This window comes from Aythya marila, assembly GCF_965140915.1.
Source record: "Aythya marila genome assembly, chromosome: Z".
Lineage (NCBI taxonomy): Eukaryota > Metazoa > Chordata > Aves > Anseriformes > Anatidae > Aythya > Aythya marila.
The window spans coordinates 85,954,805-85,970,537 of NC_139080.1; the positions used below are offsets into that span (position 1 = coordinate 85,954,805).

The 15,733-nt window shown below is 40.3% G+C and overlaps 1 protein-coding gene across 3 annotated transcripts in view; it reads left to right on the plus strand.

Moving 5' to 3' along the window:
* The window catches only part of SLF1 (SMC5-SMC6 complex localization factor 1), a 39,589-nt gene extending 34,462 nt beyond the window's left edge, over positions 1 to 5,127 (plus strand). For all 3 annotated transcript variants that reach the window (XM_082782590.1, XM_082782591.1, XM_082782592.1), the window contains one exon: positions 1,948 to 5,127. In XM_082782590.1, the coding sequence (XP_082638716.1) occupies positions 1,948 to 2,432 (485 nt within the window). In that variant the 3' untranslated portion in view covers positions 2,433 to 5,127. The remainder of the gene's footprint in view (positions 1 to 1,947) is intronic.
* Positions 5,128 to 15,733: the final 10,606 nt, after the last annotated feature.

The following is a 15,733-nucleotide window of genomic DNA, read 5'->3' on the forward strand; positions in this document are numbered from 1 at the left end:
TCGATACATTCATTCCTCTGCAGTTTCACCTCTCTGTGTTTGCTGAGCTTCAGTTCTGGGGCTCCCAGGTGTTTTATATATCTACTGAACCACACATCTGACATGCCAAGCCAATACCTGGGCTCACTTCCATCGGTCTAAGTGATGCAATAGCCAATATTGTAGTAAGCCCAGCTCCTCAATTGGAAATGGCACTGCACTGACAGATGTGCATTTTTCCTCAGCTATTGTGAAGAATAGGTAGTGGATGATCCTGTTGTCCTACGGGAAGAGCTGTACTTCCACTTGCATTCATCAAAGTTTTCTGGCAACCATAAGGCTGCGTGTACCCTTATCTTTGCCTTTGTCACACTCCGGGTTTTGGCCTGTCAAGTAGCTGACAAGACTATGTTAGAAAACGTGTTACCCATTCAGTCTGGATTTACTCTGCTCAATAACTGAAGAGTACAGCTCTGCAATAACTTCTTCCCTTTCTGCAAAAAGGTCCTCAGCTTGCAGAACTTAATTATTTTACATAGTGAGGGAGTGAAACAATATAGCTTCAATCATAGGGAAGTTAGAAGCTCTAATAATGGTAAAGTCTTGCAATGAGTAATCTTTTGTAATTAAAATATATTTCTGAAAACATATTAAAGATATGAAATTGTGTCATTTCTTTTGCATAGTAACCCGAATTTACATGTGAAGATTTATATTGTTTTCACCTTTGAAAAACACCACCTGTAGTGTTTCATCCCTCTTCATTTTTTTCTAACTGGCGTGGCCTTTCTTAAACTTATCAGGACATCTGTAAGCTGTTTAAGGATTAATAGCTCCATTGTACTAATAAACAGGAAATATTGAAAGAATGTAGTATGAAAAGAAATATTTTCTTATTCTCTGAATGAGAAAACCATGTCCCACTTAACTACTTTAAATCCAATTATTATAGTAATTATTTTTTGCAGCAATCTGCTAAGACTAAATTTTCTAGCTCAGTTGAGGAAGACTAGGATTCCTACCTCAGTAGTTTATCTTGATGCATAGCTTAGGACAAGGTTAACCACGCCATCCAAAAAGGTAAAAAAAAAAAAAAAAACACCATAATAAATTGCCTTTAATTTTGAGACAGTTTCAGTAAATAACCCAGCCTGTAAATTTCCTAATGAAATTGTACATTGGTAATAAGACAAATTTTTTACATATTATATGTATTGCTACTTGAAATTTTAGGGTAAGTTATATTTGAATTTCATTCACATTTCTGTATAATAATCCTTCACTTTCAACATAGCAAAACCAGGAAGAAAATTAAAACTATGTCATAAAGAAACTGTTACAAATGTTCTCTCTGCATGTTCTAGGTTGTGTGTTCAGAATCACAGAATTGTCTAGGTTGGAAGAGACCTCCAAGATCACAGAGTCCAACCTCTGACCTAACACTGACAAATCCTCCACTAAACCATATCCCTAAGCTCTACATCTAAATGTCTTTTAAAGACCTCCAGGGATGGTGACTCCACCACTTCCCTGGGCAGCCCATCCCAATGCTTCACAACCCTTTCAGTAAAGAAATTCTTCCTAAGATCCAACCTAAAGCACCCCTGGTGCAGCTTTAGCCCATTCCCCCTCATCCCATCACTGGGCACCTGGGAGAATAGACCAATCCCCACCTCACTACAGCCTCCTTTGAGGTACCTGTAGAGAGCGATAAGGTTGCCCCTGAGCCTCCTTTTCTCCAGGCTGAACAAGCCCAGCTCCCTCAGCCGCTCCTTGTAGGACTTGTTCTCCAGGCCCCTCACCAGCTTCGTTGCCCTTCTCTGGTTGCAAATGTCTAGCTCATCAGTTGTACCAACATAACAAAAATGAGTTTAAACAGACTCTTAGTTTCTGGCAAAAAAAAAAAAATCTTGATCAGCTGCCAGCTGGAACATGCCATTATTATTAATATTTGTATTTTTCTTGCAGGACCAGTCCTTCTACAGCAGAGGGACTCCAATGGAAAATTGCCACTGGATTATGTTCAATCCCTACCAGTAAAACAAGAACTTTTGAACATTGTTCATCCAGAAGAGAAAATTGAAAGATTCTATGAACGCACTGAACAAGATTACTGCAGTCAGCAGAGAGAACTGTGGTTGATTTTATTTAACAAGATGCTGCTAAATTTTTGTTCAGTTTATAATCTGTTTTCACCCTTCCCTTCAGTTCTCAGAGAGGTAGCTTGTTCAAGTAGACTTCCAGTAAGGGCTCGTGATTCCTGTAAGATGGAAAGTACATTTTCTGCAGATTGGTTAGTAGATATGTACTTCAGAGAACTAGAAACTTTTAAAAAGCTACCACAGTTTCTTCAAGAGATATCTACAAACATATTTATTTTTCCAGGAGAACAGATGAAGGCTTTATTAGCAACTCTGGAAACTATGGTAGAGGCAAATCAGCTCTTTACTTAAATCCTTTAAACTGGTAGCTTCCAAAAACAGTTACCATTAGTTAAATCATGATGGCTGGCCATTGACAGTTAGCTAATAGTTTTTTGACAACTAAGAAGTACAAATTTCACAGCCCTACGTGTTTTTATCACCCATGACATCAATACTTTCCTCTAGTTGAACCTGGAAATCAGATGTATTCATTCAGTGCATTTTTTTGTCAGGCAAAATTTATCTAGCATTGCCTTCTAGTTGTCAGATAGCTCTGGATGTGTTTGACCACCTCAGGAGGGTGCTGTATCATTTGCACTAAGTAAAACTTTGCTTTTTCTGGCCTGGGAATCTTTATCAGAAGTCTCATGTCATAGCTCACTTTGGTCTCAAAAGGTAGAGCCTCTGCTGTTAAACTGAGTTGGATACTACAACAGTTTTACCTTTCTAAAAGTGTATACCTACATATTTTCTTGTCTTTTAATAAAACTGATATTTTACCTGTCAGTAAGGAAGAACATAGGGAAAAAAAAATTCTCTCCATTTTTATTTTGTTTATCTTTGTCTTGTAAAAATTGACATTACATTTTGGAAATTAAAAACGTAAGGTAGGTATACCTTCTGATTTCAGAATTGGTATATTGTAATTTCTCTAGTTTTTGCTAGTTTGTTAGAAAAGATCACACAAAGAAGCACTGTGGCACTCATGATCATATTAGTTTGTGCACTGACTACTCCAAGGAGACTGGTTGAAGTACTCAGCCTTTATACAGGACTCCAGTTGGTATCACTGACTGGACCTGTAAAACCATCAGGACATCCTTCTGCTTCCCAGACCGATGATGCTGTGGAGGGCCACATGCACCTGCAGCATAATTTATGGTATCACTGGCTCTACTCTAACTCAGGCTGGTTCGGGTTCGCAGTGGTTTGATAAATCCAGTATGCTGGCAATGCGTAAAATCGTCTTGGTAACATGCCTGGGATTCCCTCCACTCAAGATGCTGGTGGAAGTAGTGGTACAAATCTAGCTATGTTGGCAGGGGAATTTACTAAGGATTAGACAAGACAGTTTAAGTATGTACTGGGTATCAGATTCTGACACTAAGCATGGATCTCCTTAAAAATTACAGCCCATTTAATATGAGAATTTTGTTCTCCATTCTATGAATACATGCAAACTACACATGATAAATCCTCTAAACTAATCCTCTAACCTAATTTGGGATTGTGTGCTACATATTCTATCAGATGGTCCTTTTAATTAATTAAGAAAAAGAGAAAATCCTGTGCGGTTCTTTAAAGGTATCGAGGCTCCTGCAGCAGCTGAACTGTATAATTGTGCTGTGTGAGGTTGGAGATCTCAAAGAGATGCATATTTTGGAGAGCTCTTTCTGCACATTTATATAGCAATGACCATTCTTCTTGACGTGCGTCTTGGTGGAGATTGAGTAACAAAATTGTTTAAGAATAGGTCTGAGAAGATACACTTCCAAGGGAAGTTTCTCTCTTCCCCTTTCCAGGGAAGAGAAGGAAATGCTGCCTTAGAATGAGGACAACTGATCCTTTTTTTTTTTTTTTTTTTCCTAATGGATTCAGTAAAAGATCAAGAATAATTCAAAATCTTAGCCTTCAAAAGGAAGGTACTAATTAGCAACGTTTCCAGTTCTTCTGTAGTAGCAATTTATAATATTAAAAAAAGGAACCTTAAAAGAAAGGGTGTGGATAATAGCTGCTTCTGAAATTGATGTTGCTTGACTAGAGGGAATAAGTTACATTGATGCAGCTGGCTTGCAGCACATTAAAACTTCCATTTAGCCTTTCTGCAGCTGAGATATATGATCTCACAGCAATTAATCTACTGAAGATGCTCAGACTGGGTTGGTCTTGGAACCAGACCTTCATTACAAATGTTCAGAGTTTATTAATGATGGATTATTATTTTCATATATACATGCAGAACAGCCTACCCTAATAGAATAAAGGGTCAGCTCATACTGGATTTGTTTCTGTTTGTGCCCTTTTTATTTTTCTTCAGTAAAAGTAAAAAAGCAACACCCAAAAAGCCTTTGTTCTGTGTAAGATGAACTAGCAATAAACTTCAGTATTCCCTGTTGCAGGGCATGATGAAAGAAATGCTATTCACATACTTTGTAAGGAATGCAAAATATGTCGGCAATATTAAAGTTTTCTTTAATTATGAATTTGGTAGGTAATTGGGAACTTAAAATAATTGTGACTCAGAAAACCATGGGAAAAGAATTCTGATGGATATGAAAAAGCAATTTCAGAATATTCATACCTATTTATATATATGTATATATATACTATATATATATATAGTATACTAGTGACAGAAATGAAAGCAAGCAAAGCGTTGTTTTGGTCTGACAGAGGGGTTCTCTGCTTAATCCAAGTTATTCTGTATGGTTATTTGCTATTATGTTGTGTGGTTGGGGAAAAAAAAAAAAATCTGACATTTATAAGTCCTTCTTACCTATTTCAGCTAGTTTCAGTCTTCTCTCCAACATACATGTATTGTAGAAATGTTCTCAGTGATTATTAACATTAAAAATGAAACGTCCAAAAGTTAGCAAATGTAGGTATGTAGGATATTTCTGCTTTTTAAAATCCTGATCAGTATGCAGGATATTTCCCTTTGCCCAGTTTAGCTACAAGACCAAACAATACCAGCCAACCAGTCCGCCTTTCGCACCTTCTCTGCATGCCCGTGTTTCACAAGCCAAAGCACTTCACAAGTGCTTCCGTCTTCCTCCTCAGCCAACTCAGGCCTTTAGCAAGTTCCTTGGTTTTCTCCACCTTCAGCATGCCGTTGGAGAATGTCGCTTTTACACGTACATGCACACCAAGTGCTGCCCTGATGAGTGAACGGTGGTCAGTGGCAGCACAATACTTGGTAGGAGGAAAACAGAAGGTAAAGCACACTGCGCTGTGCACTTGGGAGTTGTAATGGGATGCAACGTTGATGCTCAAACCTCAAAAGTGGCCAAAAAGAAGTTACACGAAGCCGAATTTCACTTGTGTATTCTCTTTGACACATATCCTTTGTTTCACAACACTGCTGTTGCTGAACATGAAGCTCAGCAATTTATGTGCATCTTGGTGCTACCTGTAAAGACACTTTTCCTGGGTGTTTATTGATTTCAGAATGGTCACAATTAGCAAATAAGTTACTACAGACAGCATACTAAGCACGGGCTTGGACTTTTGCTGTTTTGTTTTATGAGCAAGGCTTAGCTCACGCAGTTTAAATATTGCTGTGGCTTCTATAACTATTGTAAGTTTGTTATTGGAAGGTGTTACTGAAAGCTCAGTGCCAGGGCTCCCTTCTTTAAAATACTGAGCTCTGGACAGTTCTGAAGCGCTTTTCCTGCACCACCTGAGTTGCTTAGTCCCTGCATTCATCAGGGGCAGTTCCACAAATGCCCTGTGCAGCGTTAATATCAGCCCTCTGCCTTGGGCTAGCACATTCAAGGACCATGCTGTGCATCATGCCATACTGTCTTATGGTCAAGAGTGCCTGGTAAAGCCAGAGTCATCTGCAGTTTAGTGTCAGGAAGGCATGGCTTTCATCGTGTGGCCCCACATTCAGCTTGAGCTGGCTGCAGTAAGACTTGTTTGTTTTTTTTTTCTTTTTTAACAGGGAATCCTCTTTAGTGACTGAACAGATCAATCTGTGTGATTTCTTCATGTCTTGTGCCACATGCAGATGTAAATATGAAACACTGTGTATTTAATCCATTGGTGAAATAATATACCAGTCCAAGTGCCAACCCCAGAGGAACACCACAAAAAACTTCAGTTATTATTCCCCACTGAATACTGTTCAAAATCTGTCAGATAGATAACTCGTTTTTTAATCTGTTAAACACACATTAAATAATTCTATACTGTATTAATCATCAAAATGTAATATATAAAGATCCATACAAGTTCATAAATTTATCACCATATTTACCAGGATATGAAATGATGCTTCTTCAGGAAAACTGATCTAAAAATTACATTTTGCCAAATACTCATCTCTGCTGTCATATTTAGATGAAGATATTACAAATGTACCTAATTTATCAACAAAATGTAAAGACCTGTTTGAAAATACAGACTATTTAACAGAATTTGTCCTGCAGGCGGGCAAGGAGCCTTGTGCAGAACAGATGAAATGGTAAAGCTGCAGAGCTTCAGTAACACTTTCTGCACAGGCATCTGTGAACCAGGTGTTGGAGAGCATGTTCAGATTTCAGCCAAAAGTAATCAGAAATATTAAAAAACAAACAAACAAACAATCAAAAAACCTCTATCTGCCTAACTCTGATGATAATAAACACTATAAGGTAACTCAGACTATTTATTGGTTGTTAACAACGTAACAACACCAGGTATTAGAGGCTGCTGGCACAAGGCAAGCAAAGAGAAAGAAGAGAAAGAAGCAGAAGCAGTGCAAAACCACTACACTCAGGTCCTGTTAAGAAAGTATTCTTTCAATACAGGTTTCATTAATCTTTCAGGAGAGCTATCTTATTGAGGCTGGAAAATTGTCATTAATCTTGAACGTAGGAGAAGTGAAAATAAAACAGTGGAAGACCAAACAGTCAGCTTATACAAATTGTTGAGAGTGCTGACACAGGGAAGTTTGCCCGTTGTGGCTTGTCACTTGCACACAGCTGAAGTCTGATTAATCTAATTCTTGTCTTACCTAAATGAGCCTGTATACATTTGCTAAATGTCACCGTTTTTCATCAGAATCATGTAAAGAAGGCCTCATTCTTGTTTAGCTGCCAGTACGCCTAAATCACTTTGCTCTTGTACTTTAAAATAAGAAGTAGTGTCTCAATATAATTACCCATACACCAACTCATTTGTAACCAATGGTGCTTTTGAAAATCCAGGGAAGGCATAACTAATTTAAAAAATAAAAACCAAGCTAATCTAAGGAGATCTGTATTAAAAAAGAATAATCATAAAACTGCAGACTAAATAGCTTATCTTGCTGATTTGCTGTTTTACCTCACTTGCCAATTTAGTCTTAAAACTTGGCATATTTCTCACTAATGCTCCCTCTCTTATTTTGTTGTGCTGTCTACCCCAATACATGCATGTCTGCTGAAATTTTGCTCTGAGGACAAATAATATCTGGCAGTTTGAGGTGGTCAACCAATCATCACTTCTAGCTTTTCAAAGCACACCCTCTCTGTGTGGGGGACGTGCTATCTGTAATGGCTCTTGAACTACTGAAGATTGAACTTCATGTGGATACCATGTGGACTGATGATAACATATCTCCTCTATCAACCCCTTCTGATTTCAGGAGTGTTCATAGAACACGAAGAATTACTTGCTCCCTGATGGGCCTTTGCAAACTCCACACAAAAAAAAATCAGGGAGGGAACTGATAAGATTAAACAACGGGTACAGCTATCAAAGGCTCTAGCGTAGCTATATTTATAGGGAGTTCACCAACATGATTAAATTAATGTGTGGTTGTTTTGATTTTTTTTGTTGTTGAGTGTATGTGATAAATCCAGAAAAAATCTTTTCAAATGCATTTTGTGCCACATTTATACTAGGTTTATGACATGTTTTATTTCATATGGTATTACCATCTCATGTGTCTATACTGAGTGCTAGCCATCAGTGTGATGTCAGGCTGCTGGGCTGCTGGAGGGTGCTGTCCCAGCCTGCTGAAGGGGAAAAAAAATGAAAACTTCTGCTTTGCAAGACAGGCTACAAACAGGCAAAAGGGGTGCCATTTCAGAGGTTTCCCTTTTATAAATTGAAATACAGTTTTTGTGTTTTCCTTAGCCTGTGCAGATGTATAGCTCTGGAAACACCAGATGAATATGAACACATTGGGTTTCTAGCAAGTGCCAGACCCAAGCAAAAACTCTCAGGTCTCTCCAGGTTTCTCTCTAGCAGCATGGGGAGAGCGAGGTTCCTCCAGATCAGAATGAAGCCACAAGGGAAACCAAAAGGGAACTGTCTGCAGCTGGCATGAAGAACGGAAGCATTCCTCCTGGCAGCCGAGTGGGATGTATGAGGTCACAGCACACTTTAATCCCGTTTGCTTACTCAGAGTTAGAGAGATGGCATTATCCCTGGTTTCCATGTATTTCCCCGAAGTGGATGCCTATGTGGAAGACTCATTTCAGAAAGCAGAATAAGTATTACACCTATCTTTCAAAACTGTACACTCTCCCAGAAGCTTCTACAAGCCGGAGCACCTTCTCAAGGGGAGGAAACGTTTGTTCTCTTTTCTCCTGCAGGGGTGCACACGAAGACTAGACTGATGTCTCTGCAATATCCATATGAAAAGCAAACAATGATTTACCGGTTTTAGTTAGATCTCTTCCTGTTGCCCTCCAGAAGCATCACCCTCGAGGCTGCCGGCTGTCTCCTGCCCCTGCTGTCTCCCACACCAGTGGCCCTGGACCAGTTTCTGCAGCAAGCCAACAGAGGGTCATTGCTCTAGTTAGCCAGGTCTCCTCTCTCATCTGGATAGCCCCACGTTGGCCACATCATGCTGCTAGGAAATGTGCAGTGTGCATTTGAGGCCACTGAGGCCTCTCCAGCTTGGGAAGTGCCATTGTCTACAGCCAAGCCAAGGAGCTGCCACAGGGTCTGCTGTTATCCAAGTTATCCAAGCTATGGTTGTCGTCAGCACAGCTCCAAACCTCTGTACTAGCCCTCCAGCAGTCTGACAGCCTCTGGCCTTTGCATGCTGCAGGTAGAGGACATCTTCTCTTCACCAACTTTTTCAAAGCTTTCAGGGCCTTAGCAAACATCCCACTGGGCAACTGTTTCCTGCCTCTGCTAGCGCAGTCAGATTTTTATTGACTGGAAAGATGGCCCAGAAAAAGTCTTTACAGTTTGTGAGAAATTTTAAGAATTTCATCCATCCGTATCGAGGATTGGTCTTCATTTCTGAAGTGCTGTCACATCTGACTGCCTTTTCCATCCATGTTCCCTGTGACAGGCAGGACGTCTGGAGGATGCCACCTGCTCTTTTGCATGACCCCGTGTTAGGATGTTGGATGTGGGGCTCAGTGGGAGGATGCTTTCATATCCTCTCTGACCCTGAACCTTGCAGGCTTCTAAGCCTTCTCCTTCCACCGTTCAAAAGACACTTGTTTCTGAACACCTCATATGCTGTCTACAGAAGTTACGCAAGGCCTTTAGTGGTGCTGTCACCTGCTAAATCCACGTTACTCAGATTTCTATTTAAAGTTCCAGCCAGGAGTGCCAAGAGCACTCCTACCTGCCCACCTTCAGTTTAGCTTCATTCCCTGGCTTAACAAACTGATTTGCATTAATTCTATATTATTTTTTCCCCTCATTTAACAGCAGTGTGTATTATATGAAGTCCACACACACTTGATGTCTCTAGCTCTTCATTCCATGGCTAAATGTTTATCTCTGGTAGAAGGGTGAACAGGACTGAAATTAAAAGACAAATTGGCAAATGTTTTTCAGTACTGACTGTAGGAATGAGAAATGATTTTTAAAGCACATTATTTGGAAATAATATGGGAATTTGCATATATTTTTCACCACAGAATTTGGTTACTTGGTGAGAGAATTTGAGATGCATGGAGTTTCCCTGTTACATGGTGCACAATGCCAGGGAAATGTGTACTGAGCTGAATGTGCACTCTGTAGGGGTGTGTGCAAATGAATGAAAACAAAATATCAGTGTAGGAACTGGTATTTCTAAAAGCTAGGAACTTGTCAAATAGCTACAGTGGAGTCTGTCACATTTCCCCAACTGTGTACTGAAAGCAAAAAGAGGATTTAATGTTCAGGCTGAGAAGGAGAAAACACAAGACATTCAGAATTAGGGCTGAGAGTTCATCCTTCCTGGGCACTGTTGCCATTTTCATTTTTAAAGTAGGTCATTTAAATTAGCACTCACAAAAACAATGAGCTAATGCACCAGCTGGAGACAGGGCAGCAGGGCAGACATTATATAAGCCCCTTCACAGAAAGGTAAGCATGCACCTAATGGCTCCTTTGTTATAACCCTGATCTTCTAATCTCAGCTACTGTCAGCTGTGCCGAGCATCTGCAGCTCCAGAGACTGCACACATCAAGCTCCCAACAATCTGTATCCTCAATAATACGTGAGCCCAATTTCCTACCAGTGACAGGTTGGTGCAAACTCACTGCGTGACTCCAGATCCTCTCTTCACCTCTCCCTTTGCTTTATCACAACTTAAATCAAAAGGTAAACAGAAGCCCTGGCTTTAAACTTCCTGGCATTTGACAGTTCTGGCATCAAGTGTATGTGTCAACTACTTCAAAAATTCATTTCTTTTTAAAATGCCACTGTTTGTTCTGCAGAGTGTCTGGTCAAAGTGCAGCTTCTGCATTGTGCTGCAGAGAAAGGCCAAACTGCAAAAATCATAGGACTGTATTTAATTGTAAACCTCAGGACTTAACCGAGAACAGCAAAGTGCACAATGAAAACTAGTTCTCCACCATTAAGAATTCCTTAGAGCATCTTCTTCCAACCCATACTTTGCTGGAGTTACCTACTTTAAACACAACTCTTCACAAACTATAGGTTTTCTGCTTTTGTATGGTTTTCTGTTAATTTATTTTCCAAAGTCAAATGCCTGTTGTGATTTGATTTTGAAGTCATACAGAGGTACAGATCTAACTGGAATGGAGCAAGACTGTAAACGCAGACATTTCAGAATCAAGTAGCAGACAGTAAGATGCATATATATATATAAATATATATAATATAGAATGGTTACAGAACTCCCAGAGGAGATTTGCTTCCTTTAAATGTGGATTTTCTCATCTCATATTCTTCATTTCCAGACTGACTTTCATTGGAAACAATTTCAAATCATTTCACAACCCACCGACACCCACCACAGCAGTAAAAACATGCTGAGCAGCAGGAAGAAGAGGCTAGATTGGAGCATAGAAAGAAAAAAATCCTGCTACAGATAGCAGGGTCACTGCGAGAAGAGTGTGTGGCCTGATCCTCCTGAAGTCCCCTGTCCTTAAGCTCTCATGCCGTACAGGCAGGGCCTTGTTCCTGTTGAGTTTCCACACAGGATCTGCCGCATGTCACAGTCAACAGCACTACTGACTTTAACTGCTTTTGCTTTTCAGGGAGGTCTAAGTGCTCTGAAAAGACCAACCTGTGACCACCAGCCCAAAGACCACTTCCGAAGAGCTCACAGCCAACTTGAAGGCTGGGTCTAACTCTGATGTGGTGTGGGGGATGGACAGAGTCTGGATGCAGGGGACCAAGAAGAGGGAGGTGAAGTTTTGTGAACATATTGCCTAGGAATTAGGTCTATAAGAGGATGAATAAGACAAAGAGAATTTCTGCATGGGAGAGAAAGGAGAAGCCTACCAAGAACAAAAAGCAAAATGAGGAGAAGCAACAGGAGAACATGACATGGCAGAGAGTGGCAGTCCCCAGTAAGGTGTAACTGGTCCTATCAGAACTGCCAGGAAATAAAGGAGAAGAGGTAAGGTGCAGTAGCCTTGAGTTTGGCTGTCTAGAGACTGCTGGCCAGGGTCTCTAGGAGGATGGGAAGGAGTGGGCCTTGGCACTGGCAGGCATGGGACCAACTCATCAGCATGCAGTCAGCAACATCTGACCTTAAGAAGAGACTAAAACCGTGTGGCAGCTGGAAAGCAAGGTGTAGATGTAACAACAGCTTTGGGATGTGGTGCTCTTGGGGGTGCCAGGAGGGATTGCCGTGGCTGTATTGGGAAGGGAAGGACAGCAGGAAGGCTGGTTCCACCGTAATTCTTCTCCCAGCTCTTTCCCAAGAGGTCTCCCATTCTTTCCAGAACTGTATACTGCCACAGCAAATTCCTGTCATTGAACTTTCTTCTAAGTGAGGCACTTACATTTACACACATATTGCAAGTAGAGTTCCATCCTTTAAATGAATCACAGTCTTTAAAGAAATCTGCAAGAATTAAAGTTATACTTCCTAGCCATTCGGTTTCCCAGTGATGGTTTTAATAATCCAGGGCCATCCTTACTTCTCTTTTCCTTCCCTCAATACATGCCTTTACAGGGACTCAGCTGGAAGAACAGAAATGTAACCAAGAGAAGGAATTGCTTTAGTCTCTAGGCCTGTTTCTTCTGATCAAGCCATTATCTTGTGCCCGTGAGCAACAGCTCCTCCCGCTTCGAGTGAGACTGCTTGTCGAGCTTGTTACGTGTCCGTCCTGGGGGAAAGGAGAATATTTTTTGCTTTTGTTACCGTATTTGTTCAGGAGGCAGAGAGAAATCTTCCTTTGTGCCATATGCACACCGAGCAGGCTGTTTAGGGGGTGGAAACATGCAAATGAGAGGAACGTCCACTGCACCAAGCCATTAATTAACGAGGTCAGTAATACAACGTGGTAGGAGCAGAACAGGAACCAGAGATCCCTTGAAGGGCTCTCTGTGCCTGGTTCAGTGGCAGGGGCTCGGCAGTGCAGACTGCAGCGGGGCCAGCATCTGGTGCGAGGGCTGGGAGTGTCCGGCTGGTGGCGGTGCCCATGCTGCAGGTTAGTTAAATGGCTCTCCTCCCCCCTTCCAGTCGTATCTAGCAATGATGCCACATGGCATTTATTTGATATTTTCATTTTTCTTTTCAAAGTCCTTATACTTGTGGCAATTGTGATGACGCAGTAGCTGAAGAGGGGATGATGCTGAATTCCAGCTCTTGTTCTCTTCCTCGCAGCTGCTCTGTGCTTATCATTCCCTATTAATTTGATCATGTTTTTGCATAATCATGCAATGTGTCTGCACTTTCTTTGCTACTTTTGACTGGGGATCTTTCTGCATCAGTTGTGCCTCTAAAAGGCCTTTTTTTTTTTTTTTCAACATTCTTAAGAAAGATCATGTGTAATATGAACAATTATGCAAAGTAAACTTTGTAGGAATATGTCTTTATGTAAGGGTACAGAAGGTCAGGCAATATCAACTTATTAAATGACTCCAGAAAATATTAATCTGCACTCTTTAATCAAAAATATATCAATGATCAACATTGTGGCCTTTCTTTTAATCACCTCCTGTAATTTAATCAAAAGCTGAGCAAGAAAAGCCATTTTTAGTATTACTTTTGATTATATTAAAATTTTTAAAAAAATCTTTATTATTGTATGAATCATAGCTAAGCATTTCAGGCTTTTATATTGTGAAATCTGAAGCATAAAAAAAAAAAAGCTTTTGACATTTAAATTTAATTCAGCACTGAGACTGATGAGAAGAAAAAACATGGCTGCATGTATTTTTTGGTCCCCCTTAGTAAAAAAAAGTCAATTTCAAACTTTCAGAAATTTGAGTTGGACTCTCAAGATTCAATAGAATTGGAAATTGTCCTGTTCCATGGCTACATCTGGCATTCCTTGAGCATAAAGTTCTTACTAACAAAAAAGAAATTATGCTCCAGAAGTACAATGTTTCCTGTGCAATGGATAGTTAAGTGGATAGTTAAGATTTTTCCCTTCCCTTCTTCCTTTTTTTTTTTTTTTTTTTTTTTTTTTCACAGTTATAGCACATGGATTTTTAATTTAATTAAGATCTAAAAATCTTAGTTTGTGAGAAAAATGCCTTCTCTTGATTACTTTGACACGAAAGGGGTGAAAACCTTCTAATGCCTGTTGCAGCAAAAAGTATCAAACCTTCCAATCAGATGACCTGACCTACACTTGTTCACATCTACAGCTGGCAGCAGCTGTGCTACAACCTTTTTTTTTTTTTTTTTTTTTTTCCTGAGAGAGAGGCTGCTTTCAAAGGACAAGATGTAGCATTTGCAACAAAGGCTAAGCCTAGTCAACTGAAGCAGTTCACCATATTTTAAACCTGGAGAAATATGGAGAGATAAAGGCTGTTTAGGGCAGTTTAATTACTTTTCTGGTAGGAAGAGAAGGATCTTTTCCTACCAAGAGCAGAGGGACAGCACCACCTGGAGGTTAGCCACTCTGTGCCTAAATGAACATCATACTCACCCTCAGTCCTGCTTCCCTCTCCACTGATCAGCCAATTGCATGATGCTTTCAACCAGGTGCAAGTGACCGAGTGGAGAGCAGTTTGTTCTTTTAAAGCCTTCACTTTTTCTCAGTTGACATCTAAAGATTGCATTTTATTTGGGAGTAGTTGAATTTCTCCTTTAAGTGTCAGAAGATACATTCCTTTTATTCCGTACTCTAATTAGGCACAAAGCAATGGAAATCCAGTCCTTCACACTGAAAAACACCTATAATTGCAACTGTGTATGTCTTAAAAATCTTTGGTTGTTCTCCTCTGCGAGATTTCAGAAAAATTCCAAAGGAAGAGGTAGTTACTGAAAATTTGCAGTTTAGGTGGGGGTGGGAGATTATCAGCTTTAATAGAAGCAGCTGCACAGCAATCTGGAAATTAGCCCAGTTGGGAGGAAAAAGTTTGTCCTCAAAAGAAAAGCAGGCTCAGAAATGTAAAGAAGCCTGTGTCTGGCTGCCAGCACGACTCCTGCAGCTGAGCACGGAAAGGAGGCGTAGGTGGAATGCGCCCTTCTCCTGCAGGTAGGGATCTCTTGCTGCTGGGGAGTGAGCTGCGAATGTCTCACCACACTTTGAGCGGCTGGTACATGGTCTAATGCTGACTAGAGAATAAATTTTTCCCTTCTTTTCTTGCTTCGAACTCCTGGGCTACCCTGGAATGAAATACATTAGTGCATTGCTGTCAGGTCCAACGGCTCTTCCTCTTGATGCTGAAGCACACATTAGCACATATGTGGTCTTCTTAATGAATTTCTCTTTGTCCCACTATTGTTTTAATTGCATCTTCTGATGGTACTCTGAGGTAGCAGCAGAAATGGAACTAGAACTTCAGACAAATAGCCTCCAGTGGACACCAAGTGTTCCAACACCTGCTTGAAGTGTGGACCCAAATGAAGCTGTTAAACTTTCTCTCCCTAGAGCAGAAAGAATTTCAAGATAATGAAAGACATTGTTCAATCCTGATTGTTTACACATGGACAAGTTATTTAGGAATAATACCAGACAAATCAGAAGGTTATAAGTTAGAGGGTTACCACACAAGGTTAGAAGTTGACTTTAGAGCCAAACTGGAAATTGAAGATACATTGAAGTATTTGCAGTATAAGGCAGGATCAAATCTCTGAAGAGGCCTCTCCCACAGAGATAAACTTAAATATTGAAAAGGGTCTCAGACTAATTAAATTATTTTAAAACATAGTTTTATAATGTTCTATTTTGGCAAGGAGAAACCTCAGTTAAAAATGATAGTGTGTTCTGAGTCAGTCCTACTCCTGTGCATTGCATTTCCAGTGAGATCAGCTTTA